The sequence below is a fragment of the Haliotis rubra genome, unplaced genomic scaffold, assembly GCF_003918875.1.
Source record: "Haliotis rubra isolate DU_JTF1 unplaced genomic scaffold, ASM391887v1 Scf143, whole genome shotgun sequence".
NCBI lineage: Eukaryota > Metazoa > Mollusca > Gastropoda > Lepetellida > Haliotidae > Haliotis > Haliotis rubra.
Genome location: NW_025765370.1, coordinates 1,338,293 through 1,354,585, shown reverse-complemented (window position 1 = coordinate 1,354,585; position 16,293 = coordinate 1,338,293). Strand labels below are relative to the sequence as shown.

At 41.5% G+C, this 16,293-nt stretch overlaps 2 protein-coding genes across 2 annotated transcripts in view; both read left to right on the top strand.

Moving 5' to 3' along the window:
- The window catches only part of LOC124269261, an 18,179-nt gene extending 14,490 nt beyond the window's left edge, over positions 1-3,689 (top strand). Inside the window, exons 6-9 of the mRNA XM_046704271.1 lie at positions 755-2,339; positions 2,705-2,809; positions 3,066-3,601; positions 3,645-3,689. Coding sequence (XP_046560227.1) covers positions 755-2,339; positions 2,705-2,809; positions 3,066-3,601; positions 3,645-3,689 — 2,271 coding nt within the window. The remainder of the gene's footprint in view (positions 1-754; positions 2,340-2,704; positions 2,810-3,065; positions 3,602-3,644) is intronic.
- LOC124269228 lies at positions 3,600-16,293 on the top strand. The gene is made up of 4 exons (XM_046704244.1): positions 3,600-5,972; positions 6,221-6,326; positions 11,249-11,445; positions 14,965-16,293. Exons 1-4 carry the CDS (start codon positions 3,812-3,814, stop codon positions 15,057-15,059), a joined length of 2,559 nt encoding a protein of 852 aa, XP_046560200.1. The 5' UTR covers positions 3,600-3,811; the 3' UTR covers positions 15,060-16,293.

Here is a 16,293-nt window from a genome sequence, read left to right as displayed (position 1 = left end):
AAACTATACATTCATTTCGGAAATGACTTCAAATGAGACAATTCCAGCAGAGAAAAAAACTATTGCAATAGTAATGCAATAGTTGGTCACAATAGTATGTTGCAATAGACTATCGCTATCGCACTTGTTGTTTCCCCCCTCAATAGTCACCCCTAGTGACCAGACGTTGTCACACCATGATTGCTAAATCCTTATAATAAGGAATATTAAACAAATCGTATTTTTAAACATTGTGAGGAGAATAATTTAGCCCAATTTTGAAATTTTACAGTGAATGATTTGGATTGAAGATAAATATAGTCCCTTTTTAAAACCATATTGTTGTCTTTCATAAGTATACAAATCATGAAGTCTAGTGTGATGTTACCAACCTTTATGTTTAGCCCAAAATGAAAGTGAATACATTTCAGGAAATCCCTGCAACATATTGAGAATTGTTGAGCATGCTAACAGTACGTAGCAAAACAATCTTCTCCATGCCTTTTGTACACTTCCCCGCTGGTTGATTGGAACATTTTCTCACTCGAAAGCTGATTCCACTTGGCTTTTGAGAAGTAATTTAGTTAGATTATGCAGGCATTTTGTTTTCTCACTGTAATGACAGATTGCATACAGAGATAAGAAAGATACAAAGATCAAATGAGTGGTATGGGTAGGATTGGGAGAAACAAACTGCCCACGTGTTGTTTAAGTATTGCTGATGTTACACAACATGCAAACAGTTGTATGACCCTGAGTCTCCATCCTGTTCCAGACTGGTAACAGCCATGGAAGTCGTGACACACAAGCATCCCCCTGTCTGCCACCTGGACAAGCAGCTCACAACATTGTTGCCAGTGTATCTGTGGAAGGACCACTGCCAGTCAATGAAACTTCAGACCATATTTCTGCTTCTGAGAAGGGCCTTAAACATGCAGGGGAACACAGTCCTGAAGAACAGATGCCACCTCCACCCGAAGGAGGACATCAGAAAGATGCTGGTAACCTTGGAATACAGATACTAGGCTGTCATTCTTGGGCATCGGCTCCTCATCAGGCTTGGAATGAGCTGCCTAAGTCAGTTCAGCCTGCAGCTGATAGGTTCTTTGATCAGTTCGAATGGTCCTTTGAGACGGATTCTGTTAAGTCCAAACAAGATATAGATGTACAGCAAATCAATTTCACTGATGACCATACCATGTCAAGGGGAAACAATATTGCAAGAAGTATGGATACAAATTCGGATGTGACAGCTGCACATTCAGTGAATAAACCACGTGATCCCCGACTCGCCAAAAGAAATCTGACAGTTCTACCTGTAACACAAACAGCTGAATGCCTACACAATGCTTCATCTCCCGTTGTTTCAAAGGCACATTACAACACTGGCCTTCACCAAGACCCTCACCAGCTTGATGCAGTGAAAATCCCTGTTCCTGAATTGAATCAAGCTGTAATACCAGACTGTGAAGTAAATGCAAGAAGCAGTGAGATGAAGGTGTCCTCACATGGTCTTGATGACCTGCAGGAGGCACCAATGGACTTGAGTGACAGTGAGCAGGAAGCCCCAGGTCATGTTGATGGACAATCTCAGATTAGCACCACAGTGGACGGTCCACTGAGAGGAAACAGTTATAGTCCTGGGAGACGTGTGTTGGGAAGGACGTTGTCTGCACCTGATACTCTTTCCTTAAGAAAGAGGTCATTTGCTTTGTTCCAAGACATGTGGACATCCCAAACTGGACTTGACCTTGCTGTTCCAGCTGTCTTGAAAACCGTGCCAACTGGTGAAAGTATTGCTTGTGGTTTAACAACTCACACAGGCAGTGATTCAGTTTCTCTAAAAGCTGATGGAAAGGCTGCTGGTACTCATGTTAAGAAAGCTCGCACAGAAGACGTGGCAAGGAGGAGGAACGAGGCTGCTGAGATGCTGGAGGAATTAAACAGCTATCTCGGAACTCAAAAACCGAAAGTCAAACATGACATTGAGCATAATTCAAAAGCAGATGATGACTTTGAACAGCTTGCTCCCCAACCACACAGTATTGTTCTTGACCAGAAGCTGACCTCCTTTCTCGGACATGTTGACCCAGTGGATGTACAAGACTCTTCATGTGAGTCCTTGCCTCAACCTTGCTCTCCGGATTTTGATATGCTAGCCCCCTTCCCCAGAAATAAAACAGCTGAAGAATGCCTGTCACCACGACTTAAGACTTTCGCCAAGCAGTTGAACGGAGAGAATGACACTACATGTTCGACTTTGATCAACTCTAGGAACGAAGACTTGTGCGGGAATGGAAACAGAAAAAAGACAGTGTCTTCAAACAAAAGCAAACGCAAGGAACATGGAAGTGGAAGAGGTGAATATTAGATTTATTTTTGCTTTGCATGTTAGTGATTAGATTCCTGAAAATATCACACACTTAGGCAGGGTTTGAAATTATTTCGAGTCGGCTAGACCAAGACTTGTCAAATCAGGAAGTGGTATTTCCTTGTTTTCCTACCATTTGTACCATTTGGTAAATGGTAGCAGAACTTATTACAAGATGATGTCTCCAGTGGAATTTTCATATATAAGCAAATTGTGGAAAAAAATTCTTTATATCTTTTATGCAACTTTTAGTCTTTAGTCCTATTAATAATTTACATGCTACCCTCAAATGTTCAATTCTAGAAGATATTTTAAAAAATTGTAATGTATCCATTGCTTTTCTTTGTTGTGCAGCTAAGAATAAGAAACCTCGTCGTGCAACTGGTCCCCATCCCGACCGGTTCAACAGATGGGACCATGTGCTCTTCCCCTTCACCCTTGACCCCTGGAGGGATTTTAGTATGTTGATCAGGCTTATTTCATAGTCCAATGTAACCATGAAAAGAATAAAATATAGAGAAAATCATACCACATTTTAGGTCATCTTTCATCAACACTTTTCTCGTTAATGCTGCTTGACAGCTGCTATGCCAAGACATAACTTTAATTGCTGTGCAAAACAGCATTAAAACTCAACTCACTCACCCACTTTACTCCACATGTGACTTGTGTGTAGCAGAAATATACATATTGATTGATTCACGTCTGTTTTCAGAGTATGAACGTAACCCGCAGCTTGGTAACTACCATCTTCTTGAGCTTCATGACAACCCTTCATTGGACCCCAGGAGGAACAAGGCCATCCTGCAGAAGAGGGATCTGGAGCAGTCTCAGCAACACACTGATAGTCAACTCCGCAACATCAAGCCAGACAGGAAACCTACAGTCAACTCCATGTTGGAGAGGGAGCTTTTTGCTCCCACGCTTGCTGAACAAATAACATGTGCAGCTCAGGCGAGACGTATTCAGCTTGGACTTACAAGCTCCTTGATGTCAGCACAGAAACATCCGAGCCTTGAACGAACAAGTCCACTTGATGAACAAAACGCATCACTGCACACGCCAAAAATGGACCTTGGAGCAGATTTACAAACTGAACACAGCTGCTGTTTGCTTAAGTCAGGAAAGTCCAACACAAGTAAGTCGGAGATGGGAGATCATGTTCGAAATTTACCTCAACTCAAAGTGGCTCCCAAAATGGAAGTCAGTGCTGAAGAAAGATCTGGAGGAGAAACTGGGGAGAATTTAGAAGTAAATTCCTTGCATCTGAGAAGTGATATCATCTCCGCTTCAGGAAAGACCCAACAAGAAAACCCAGAGAAAAAACATTCCACAATAATCAACAAAAATGTACTTGCGTCAGAAAAAAGAAAGGTGGAGACATTTAGGATTACTCAGCCTTCTAAGTATCATTCCAGTGGAGGAACAACGAAAACTCAGGGCAGAGCTTCAGGATCAACCATGGAACAATCCTCACCTCAGGCAATGCAGCTGTCGTCCTCTCAGGTTCCAGTACCTCCTTCACCATTCCAAGAAGACAGTAATATATCTGCTCAGGATCTACTCTGTGATAGTCACACTGGTGATACTCAACATGCTACAGAGACAGTAGAAAGACTGATGAATGGTGCAATACAAGGACTTCAGACTACCGGGGATGCCATCCTTCGTAATTTAACTGTGGAATATTTTGATCATGAAACACAGTCAAGGGATCGTGAGCTTCCTGCAAATAAGAGGAGGAAGTTTGAAAGTCTGGCAGAAAACCCAGATCCTTCTCATGGAGGCCTGGGACCTAATGATAACAATACACATGAAGCTGGTGATTCATTTGGTAGCTTCAGGAGCCGGACCGACCATCGTGAAGCAATGAAACCATGTGTGGAAGCCAGTAATGAGCAGAACAGTCTTGTAAACAATGGGGGATCTGTCAAAGGCAGCTTCCAGAATTGTGAAAATTCAAGCCTCAAAACCAGGGCAGAGTCTAGTGTATCAACATCAGATGCAGCTAATCAGTCTCCTGTGACAAGTATTGCAGCAGCAAACACGTCTTATAACATCTCCAACATGGTTTCTGAAATACACTCAGTTGGAGAACAAAGGACACAGGAAGCAAAATACCCAGATATTCCTCAGCATAAGTCTTTCAGCAAACACAGTCTTTCACCATCTAAATGTGATCTTTTTGAATTGAATAAATACTATAAGGATGTTGAACCTATGGTGGAAAATGTAATGTCCCAGATTATAGTAGTAGAAGATTCCGACGATTCAGACAAAGAAGCTGATGGATATGTAAAATCTGTCTTAGATAATAGTGAATCGCAGAAAGGTCCAAAAGACTTGGATACCTCTGGCCTGTTAAAAATGGGGGAAAAGATTCCAACGATTGGAGGTGAATGTGTTAGAGATTCTAGATTGAGTCCTATCCAGCAAATCGAATCCCTCGCCCCAGCTGTGAGTTACAAGCTACCACACTTTTTACCTACTCTAAAACCATCTGCACAGATGAGCAGTACCGATTCTACGCACTTGATGAGCAAGCCAGGTTTGGTTGGAGAAAGATCTGACATCCAGCCAACAATACAACCTGGGACTGCCTTTCAGCTTTCTGAACAAAGAAACCGAGTTTACTTCAATCCTCGTATGATGCATCTGTGGCCTCAGATTCAGCAATGTAACCAACATGCATATCCACAACCGTGTATTCTTTATCCTCAATCTGTTTCTCCACTAAACTATGCACCTAGTTCCTTACCGTACCCAGTGTCCAACTTGTCCAGCACCTCTGGCCTGCCATGGAATGCAAACGCATCACTGTGTGTTAATTTCCATCCATATCAGAACTCGTTACCATCATATCCTTCAGTGATAACATATCCCACAGCATTCATGTCCACACAAACAGCTGTGACCACCAGAACTTGCACCCCACCTTTGAGGGAGTCTCCTGTTTGTGTGGAACATGGTACCTTGCAGCAGCAGCAGAAGATTGGTCAGCTGCTCAAACAAACAGTCTCTCATACTATTACTGAAAATGATGACAAAATTGAACCTGGTATGCCAGGAGATGATTGTAGCCCTCCACACTTCACAGACGAGCCTTGTGTGACTCGTATCACAAACAGTGATCACAAAAGCAAACCTTTGCCAGTATCAAGCCAAGATTCTGACACAGAAGCAGTTACACCTTTGAAAGAAATTACCAAGTTTGATCAGTGTCTTGAAGACATCTCGGACAATGATGACCTGGGTCTTGGATCAGTTGAAAAAGACGTTGAAGTGCCAGAATTTAGGGAAAGGATTCAAGATCATATAAAATCCTGCCTTGACGACCTGGAAGATTTCACGCATGACATGCATGAGGGAAGACCTGATGTTGGCCTGGAGCCTGGACTGAACCTGTCCAGTACGTACTACACCTACTGTGATGAAGTGCCGATGCCAGAGAGACTACAGTGCACACTTAGTCAGGGGGAGAGGACGGTGCTTCGGCAGTTTGCTGATGTTCAGAAGCAGGTGTACGAGTCTTTGCCTGACAATCCCTGGGGCCTCCGCGCTGGTGTCTCTGAGGGTGGTATTGTCAATGCTGATGATGACTTCCTTCTTCAGGGAAAACCAGGTAAGACTTCTTTAAACAAGAGGAACAAAGTCAGTTTTGCTAGATTATAATAATTAGAAGATACAAATCAAGAAGATGGCCGTACATAGGGTATTTCTGGATTGCATCTTCAAACAGCCATCTGTGACCAGGATATCGCTGACTTTTGCTGACAGTTTCCTAAATCAGATAGATATTGTTTAGAAGCAGTTTCAAAACAAGACTGTTGTTAATTGAGGTGATTGATGAGTATGTACTGCCTGTTCCAGGCGATCTGGATGACATCCTGTCTGGCATGTATGCACTGTGTCGGTCTGGGAAGAAGTGGCTGATGCTTGTCCACTCCAGTGTCATCATGCAGTTGGCTAAAACAAGGTAAACCATCAGGACTGGGCTACGGTGCTGGCCGCCTCTGCCCCATACTGGTGTTGTCAGTAACTACACATGAACACCAGGGGACTTGTACAATGTTACTCTGGCAACATGAACACACCAGGTGACTTGTGCAATGTTACTCTGGCAACATGAACACACCAGGGAACTTGTCCAATGTTACACTGGCAACATGAACACCAGGGGACTTGTTCAAGGTGACTTGTACAATGTTACTCTGGCAACATGAACACACCAGGTGACTTGTGCAATGTTACTCTGGCAACACATGAACACACCAGGTGACTTGTGCAATGTTACTCTGGCAACACATGAACACACCAAGTGACTTGTGCAATGTTACTCTGGCAACATGAACACACCAGGGAACTTGTACAATGTTACTCTGGCAACATGAACACACCAGGTGACTTGTACAATGTTACACTGGCAACATGAACACACCAGGGAACTTGTACAATGATACACTGGCAACATGAACACACCAGGTGACTTGTGCAATGTTACACTGGCAACATGAACACACCAGGTGACTTGTACAATGTTACTCTGGCAACATGAACACACCAGGTGACTTATACAATGTTACACTGGCAACATGAACACACCAGGGAACTTGTACAATGATACACTGGCAACATGAACACACCAGGTGACTTGTACAATGTTACTCTGGCAACATGAACACACCAGGGAACTTGTCCAATGTTACACTGGCAACATGAACACACTAGGTGACTTGTACAATGTTACACTGGCAACATGAACACACCAGGGAACTTGTCCAATGTTACACTGGCAACATGAACACACCAGGTGACTTATACAATGTTACTCTGGCAACATGAACACACCAGGGAACTTGTACAATGATACACTGGCAACATGAACACACCAGGTGACTTGTACAATGTTACTCTGGCAACATGAACACACCAGGGAACTTGTCCAATGTTACACTGGCAACATGAACACACCAGGTGACTTATACAATGTTACACTGGCAACATGAACACACCAGGGAACTTGTACAATGATACACTGGCAACATGAACACACCAGGTGACTTGTACAATGTTACTCTGGCAACATGAACACACCAGGGAACTTGTCCAATGTTACACTGGCAACATGAACACACTAGGTGACTTGTACAATGTTACTCTGGCAACACATGAACACACTAGGGGACTTGTACAATGATACACTAGATACATGAACACACTAGGGGACTTGTACAATGTTACTCTGGCAACATGAACACACCAAGTGACTTGTGCAATGATACACTAGATACATGAACACACTAGGGGACTTGTACAATGTTACTCTGGCAACATGAACACACCAAGTGACTTGTGCAATGATACACTAGATACATGAACACACTAGGGGACTTGTACAATGTTACACTGGCAACATGAACACACCAGGGGACTTGTACAATGATACACTAGATACATGAACACACCAGGTGACTTGTACAATGTTACACTGGCAACATGAACACACCAGGTGACTTGTACAATGATACACTAGATACATGAACACACCAGGTGACTTGTACAATGTTACTCTGGCAACATGAACACACCAAGTGACTTGTGCAATGATACACTAGATACATGAACACACCAGGTGACTTGTACAATGATACACTAGATACCTGAACACACCAGGTGACTTGTACAATGTTAATCTGGCAACATGAACACACCAGGTGACTTGTACAATGTTACTCTGGCAACATGAACACACCAAGTGACTTGTACAATGTTAATCTGGCAACATGAACACACCAGGTGACTTGTGCAATGTTACTCTGGCAACATGAACACACCAGGTGACTTGTACAATGTTACTCTGGCAACATGAACACACCAGGGAACTTGTACAATGTTACTCTGGCAACATGAACACACCAGGTGACTTGTACAATGTTAATCTGGCAACATGAACACACCAGGTGACTTGTACAATGTTAATCTGGCAACATGAACACACCAGGTGACTTGTGCAATGTTACTCTGGCAACATGAACACACCAAGTGACTTGTATGATGTTACTCTGGCAACATGAACACACCAGGTGACTTGTATGATGTTACTCTGGCAACATGAACACACCAGGTGACTTGTACAATGTTACACTGGCAACATGAACACACCAGGGAACTTGTACAATGTTAATCTGGCAACATGAACACACCAGGTGACTTGTACAATGTTACACTGGCAACATGAACACACCAGGGAACTTGTACAATGTTACACTGGCAACATGAACACACCAGGGAACTTGTACAATGATACACTAGATACATGAACACACCAGGGAACTTGTACAATGTTACACTGGCAACATGAACACACCAGGGGACTTGTACAATGATACACTAGATACATGAACACACCAGGTGACTTGTACAATGTTACTCTGGCAACATGAACACACCAAGTGACTTGTACAATGTTACTCTGGCAACATGAACACACCAAGTGACTTGTACAATGTTACTCTGGCAACATGAACACACCAGGGAACTTGTACAATGTTACACTGGCAACATGAACACACCAGGGAACTTGTACAATGATACACTAGATACATGAACACACCAGGGAACTTGTACAATGTTACACTGGCAACATGAACACACCAGGGGACTTGTACAATGATACACTAGATACATGAACACACCAGGGGACTTGTGCAATGTTACTCTGGCAACATGAACACACTAGGGGACTTGTGCAATGTTACACTGGCAACATGAACACACCAGGGAACTTGTACAATGTTACACTGGCAACATGAACACACCAGGGAACTTGTACAATGATACACTAGATACATGAACACACTAGGGGACTTGTACAATCTTAAACTGGCAACATGAACACACCAGGTGACTTGTACAATGTTACTCTGGCAACATGAACACACCAGGGAACTTGTACAATGATACACTAGATACATGAACACACTAGGGGACTTGTACAATCTTAAACTGGCAACATGAACACACCAGGTGACTTGTACAATGTTACTCTGGCAACATGAACACACCAGGTGACTTGTGCAATGTTACTCTGGCAACATGAACACACCAGGTGACTTGTACAATGTTACACTGGCAACATGAACACACCAGGGAACTTGTACAATGTTAATCTGGCAACATGAACACACCAGGTGACTTGTACAATGTTACACTGGCAACATGAACACACCAGGGAACTTGTACAATGTTACACTGGCAACATGAACACACCAGGGAACTTGTACAATGATACACTAGATACATGAACACACCAGGGAACTTGTACAATGTTACACTGGCAACATGAACACACCAGGGGACTTGTACAATGATACACTAGATACATGAACACACCAGGTGACTTGTACAATGTTACTCTGGCAACATGAACACACCAAGTGACTTGTACAATGTTACTCTGGCAACATGAACACCAGGGGACTTGTTCAAGGTGACTTGTACAATGTTACTCTGGCAACATGAACACACTAGGGGACTTGTGCAATGTTACACTGGCAACATGAACACACCAGGGAACTTGTACAATGTTACACTGGCAACATGAACACACCAGGGAACTTGTACAATGATACACTAGATACATGAACACACTAGGGGACTTGTACAATCTTAAACTGGCAACATGAACACACCAGGTGACTTGTACAATGTTACTCTGGCAACATGAACACACCAGGGAACTTGTACAATGATACACTAGATACATGAACACACTAGGGGACTTGTACAATCTTAAACTGGCAACATGAACACACCAGGTGACTTGTACAATGTTACTCTGGCAACATGAACACACCAAGTGACTTGTGCAATGTTACTCTGGCAACATGAACACACCAGGTGACTTGTACAATGTTACTCTGGCAACATGAACACACCAGGGAACTTGTACAATGTTACACTGGCAACATGAACACACCAGGGAACTTGTACAATGATACACTAGATACATGAACACACTAGGGGACTTGTACAATGTGACACTGGCAACATGAACACACCAGGGAACTTGTACAATGATACACTAGATACATGAACACACTAGGGGACTTGTACAATGTTACACTGGCAACATGAACACACCAGGGAACTTGTACAATGTTACTCTGGCAACATGAACACACCAGGGAACTTGTACAATGATACACTAGATACATGAACACACTAGGGGACTTGTACAATGTTACACTGGCAACATGAACACACCAGGGAACTTGTACAATGTTACTCTGGCAACATGAACACACCAGGGAACTTGTACAATGATACACTAGATACATGAACACACTAGGGGACTTGTACAATGTTACACTGGCAACACATGAACACACCAGGGGACTTGTACAATGTTACACTGGCAACATGAACACACCAGGGAACTTGTACAATGTTACACTGGCAACATGAACACACCAAGTGACTTGTGCAATGTTACTCTAGCAACATGAACACACCAGGGAACTTGTGCAATGTTACACTGGCAACATGAACACACTAGGGGACTTGTACAATGTTACACTGGCAACATGAACACACTAGGGGACTTGTACAATGTTTCACTGGCAACATGAACACACCAGGGAACTTGTACAATGTTTCACTGGCAACATGAACACACCAGGGAACTTGTACAATGTTTCACTGGCAACATGAACACACCAGGGAACTTATACAATGTTTCACTGGCAACATGAACACACCAGGGAACTTATACAATGTTTCACTGGCAACATGAACACACCAGGGAACTTGTACTATGTTACACTGGAAACATGTGAACACAAATACATGACATGTAATAAACTGCCAAAATCTAGTATATGGCCTGTAAATTTACAGAGAGACAGACTCGGAGCAGTGTTTGGTGCAAAAGACCCTGGCGCTGATCTCCACTTTCAGGAAGCGTGGCATTGTGCGGCTTATCTCCCAATGTGATTGCGATCGCTACATGCGCAGCGCCTACAGCCTCGGACTGTGTGTGTCCAAGTTCAGCCAGAAGGAATTCCCTCTGCTCCGACTTAGCGTTGTAGTCTCAGGTAATCATTCATACATAGCCTTGTTGTCTCAGGTAATTATTCATACATAGTGTTGTTGTCTCAGGTAATTATTCATACTTTGCCTTGTTGTCTCGGGTAATCATTCATACATAGCCTTGTTGTCTCAGGTAATCATTCATACATAGTGTTGTTGTCTCAGGTAATTATTCATACTTTGCCTTGTTGTCTCGGGTAATCATTCATACTTTGCCTTGTTTTCTTAGTAATCATTCATACATAGCCTTGTTGTCTCAGGTAATCATTCATACTTTGCCTTGTTGTCTCAGGTAATCATTCATACTTTGCCTTGTTTTCTTAGTAATCATTCATACATAGACTTGTTGGCTCAGGTAATCATACATACATAGCCTTGTTGGCTCAGGTAATCATACATACATAGACTTGTTGGCTCAGGTAATCATACATACATAGCCTTGTTGGCTCAGGTAATCATACATACATAGCTCTTGTTGTTGGCTCAGGTAATCATACATACATAGACTTGTTGGCTCAGGTAATCATACATACATAGACTTGTTGGCTCAGGTAATCATACATACATAGACTTGTTGGCTCAGGTAATCATACATACATAGACTTGTTGGCTCAGGTAATCATACATACATAGACTTGTTGGCTCAGGTAATCATACATACATAGACTTGTTGGCTCAGGTAATCATACATACATAGACTTGTTGGCTCAGGTAATCATACATACATAGACTTGTTGGCTCAGGTAATCATACATACATAGACTTGTTGGCTCAGGTAATCATACATACATAGACTTGTTGGCTCAGGTAATCATACATACATAGACTTGTTGGCTCAGGTAATCATACATACATAGACTTGTTGGCTCAGGTAATCATACATACATAGACTTGTTGGCTCAGGTAATCATACATACATAGACTTGTTGGCTCAGGTAATCATACATACATAGACTTGTTGGCTCAGGTAATCATACATACATAGACTTGTTGGCTCAGGTAATCATACATACATAGACTTGTTGGCTCAGGTAATCATACATACATAGACTTGTTGGCTCAGGTAATCATACATACATAGACTTGTTGGCTCAGGTAATCATACATACATAGACTTGTTGGCTCAGGTAATCATACATACATAGACTTGTTGGCTCAGGTAATCATACATACATAGACTTGTTGGCTCAGGTAATCATACATACATAGACTTGTTGGCTCAGGTAATCATACATACATAGACTTGTTGGCTCAGGTAATCATACATACATAGACTTGTTGGCTCAGGTAATCATACATACATAGACTTGTTGGCTCAGGTAATCATACATACATAGACTTGTTGGCTCAGGTAATCATACATACATAGACTTGTTGGCTCAGGTAATCATACATACATAGACTTGTTGGCTCAGGTAATCATACATACATAGACTTGTTGGCTCAGGTAATCATACATACATAGACTTGTTGGCTCAGGTAATCATACATAATCATACATACTTGACTTGGCTCAGGTAATCATACATACATAGACTTGTTGGCTCAGGTAATCATACATACATAGACTTGTTGGCTCAGGTAATCATACATACATAGACTTGTTGGCTCAGGTAATCATACATACATAGACTTGTTGGCTCAGGTAATCATACATACATAGACTTGTTGGCTCAGGTAATCATACATACATAGACTTGTTGGCTCAGGTAATCATACATACATAGACTTGTTGGCTCAGGTAATCATACATACATAGACTTGTTGGCTCAGGTAATCATACATACATAGACTTGTTGGCTCAGGTAATCATACATACATAGACTTGTTGGCTCAGGTAATCATACATACATAGACTTGTTGGCTCAGGTAATCATACATACATAGACTTGTTGGCTCAGGTAATCATACATACATAGACTTGTTGGCTCAGGTAATCATACATACATAGACTTGTTGGCTCAGGTAATCATACATACATAGACTTGTTGGCTCAGGTAATCATACATACATAGACTTGTTGGCTCAGGTAATCATACATACATAGACTTGTTGGCTCAGGTAATCATACATACATAGACTTGTTGGCTCAGGTAATCATACATACATAGACTTGTTGGCTCAGGTAATCATACATACATAGACTTGTTGGCTCAGGTAATCATACATACATAGACTTGTTGGCTCAGGTAATCATACATACATAGACTTGTTGGCTCAGGTAATCATACATACATAGACTTGTTGGCTCAGGTAATCATACATACATAGCCTTGTTGGCTCAGGTAATCATACATACATAGCCTTGTTGTCTCAGGTAATCATACATACATAGACTTGTTGTCTCAGGTAATCATACATACATAGCCTTGTTGTCTCAGGTAATCATACATACATAGCCTTGTTGTCTCAGGTAATCATACATACATAGCCTTGTTGTCTCAGGTAATCATACATACATAGACTTGTTGGCTCAGGTAATCATACATACATAGCCTTGTTGGCTCAGGTAATCATACATACATAGCCTTGTTGGCTCAGGTAATCATACATACATAGACTTGTTTGCTCAGGTAATCATACATACATAGACTTGTTGGCTCAGGTAATCATACATACATAGCCTTGTTGGCTCAGGTAATCATACATACATAGACTTGTTGGCTCAGGTAATCATACATACATAGACTTGTTGGCTCAGGTAATCATACATACATAGACTTGTTGGCTCAGGTAATCATACATACATAGACTTGTTGGCTCAGGTAATCATACATACATAGACTTGTTGGCTCAGGTAATCATACATACATAGACTTGTTGGCTCAGGTAATCATACATACATAGACTTGTTGGCTCAGGTAATCATACATACATAGACTTGTTGGCTCAGGTAATCATACATACATAGACTTGTTGGCTCAGGTAATCATACATACATAGCCTTGTTGTCTCAGGTAATCATACATACATAGACTTGTTGTCTCAGGTAATCATACATACATAGACTTGTTGGCTCAGGTAATCATACATACATAGACTTGTTGGCTCAGGTAATCATACATACATAGCCTTGTTGGCTCAGGTAATCATACATACATAGACTTGTTGGCTCAGGTAATCATACATACATAGCCTTGTTGTCTCAGGTAATCACTTCGACTTGGCCTTGTTGTCTCAGGTAATACTCAAACTTGTACCAACATAGCCTTTTATGGTCAGCAAGGAAATATAGTTGAATATTGGGATTTGTAATGGTCATTTAACAATGACTTTGGTTACCATGAGACACTCATATTGGAAGTAAACGGAAGTTGTTACGGTTGTTTCTCTTTAGTATAATGTCATAATAGTCATATCTTCCAGCCAGTGTATGTGTATCCACTTAAGCAAAGAGACTATTCAGATAGCTATATCTCAAAATAATAGTTATTGTTAATTTCAAAGTACTTGTTATTGTATGTTTAATTTGCCCTGGCACACAATATAGCTCCTTCCATCTCTCATTATTGTGATGTTTTCAGAAAAACCTGACAAAACGCTTCAAGTTACCGATGGAACTCGCCAAGTTGTCTACATCCAACCGAAAGCCTTCATTCAGCAATATCTCACATCTTGACCAGTCTCCCTTCACCATCTCATCTCCAAGTCTGCACCACCATTTGGCAGCCTGGAAAGGCTGTTGGTCACACTCTAATAACATGGTGTACTGTACAGTTTACAAGTAACTTGGACTTCTTGTCACAAGCACCTGTTTCCCTAAAATATCGCCCAGGTTTCAAATCCGACTGTAATCTATGCACGGGTATCTTCAAGTACCAATCTCCAGATAGCTAATAAGCTAACATTTTTGGCTGATGTGATAAACCTTAGTTGTACAATTATTTTAGTGATGTTCACAATACAAATGGTTTGTACCAACAAACTAATTAAACCCCATGAAGTGTTGTCCCTCACCAACTCGGCCACAAACCTATGACAAAGCTCTGTCAGTGATATGTGTGCATTCTTTGAACTCAAAGTGACAAAACTCATTCAGTGACGTGTAGAGAGTGTGAGTTTTCCTGGGCCAAAACTCGGTGTAGGCTCTCCTTGCTTTGTGTAAATACACGACATTACCTTACAAGACATACACTAACCCTTGCCAGGCCCACAATGGTGTGAGTTCCTTTTACAGTGGTTACACCCAGACAGTGATGATTAAACATGGTAACATCATTTCTACATGTTCCCTGCAAACCCTCTCTATACAATGGCCTGTGATTGACAGCTAAAACTGTTGTCTGTTCCTGTGCCAGTTTCCTACAGATGTACAGTTGATATAAAACTGTATTGCCATTCACCAATTAGTACTAGTCAGTAGTTAGTATTAATATATGAAACTGCTTTTTTGGAACAATATGTATAATTCAAAGGTGCCCCCATATGTTTATACTATAGTGCTGCCCTACCTATGGGAATGCTTATCAGCTAAGAGTTTATGGCAGAGCACCTGTTTACGAGCATTGGTACTAAGAATCACATGAAGCTTTTAGCTTGATATTGAGCACAAAGTACACAGAATCGTGTACAAACATTACCTCCAAGTCTGATATTGTACAGATGTTCACAATACCAATTGATTGTACCAACCAACTAATTAAACCTCACGAACAATGGTACCAAGAATCAGACAAAGCTTCAAGCTTGATACTGAGCACAAAGTACACAGTATTGTGTACAAACATTACCTCCAAGTCAGATATTGTACAGACTTGCAGCAGATTATTAAATCAAGGTCAACTGTAAGTATATGAACAAAGTAACATGTTTAAGAAGGATCGAAGGTTCATTTGAGTAAAAGCTAAGTGTAT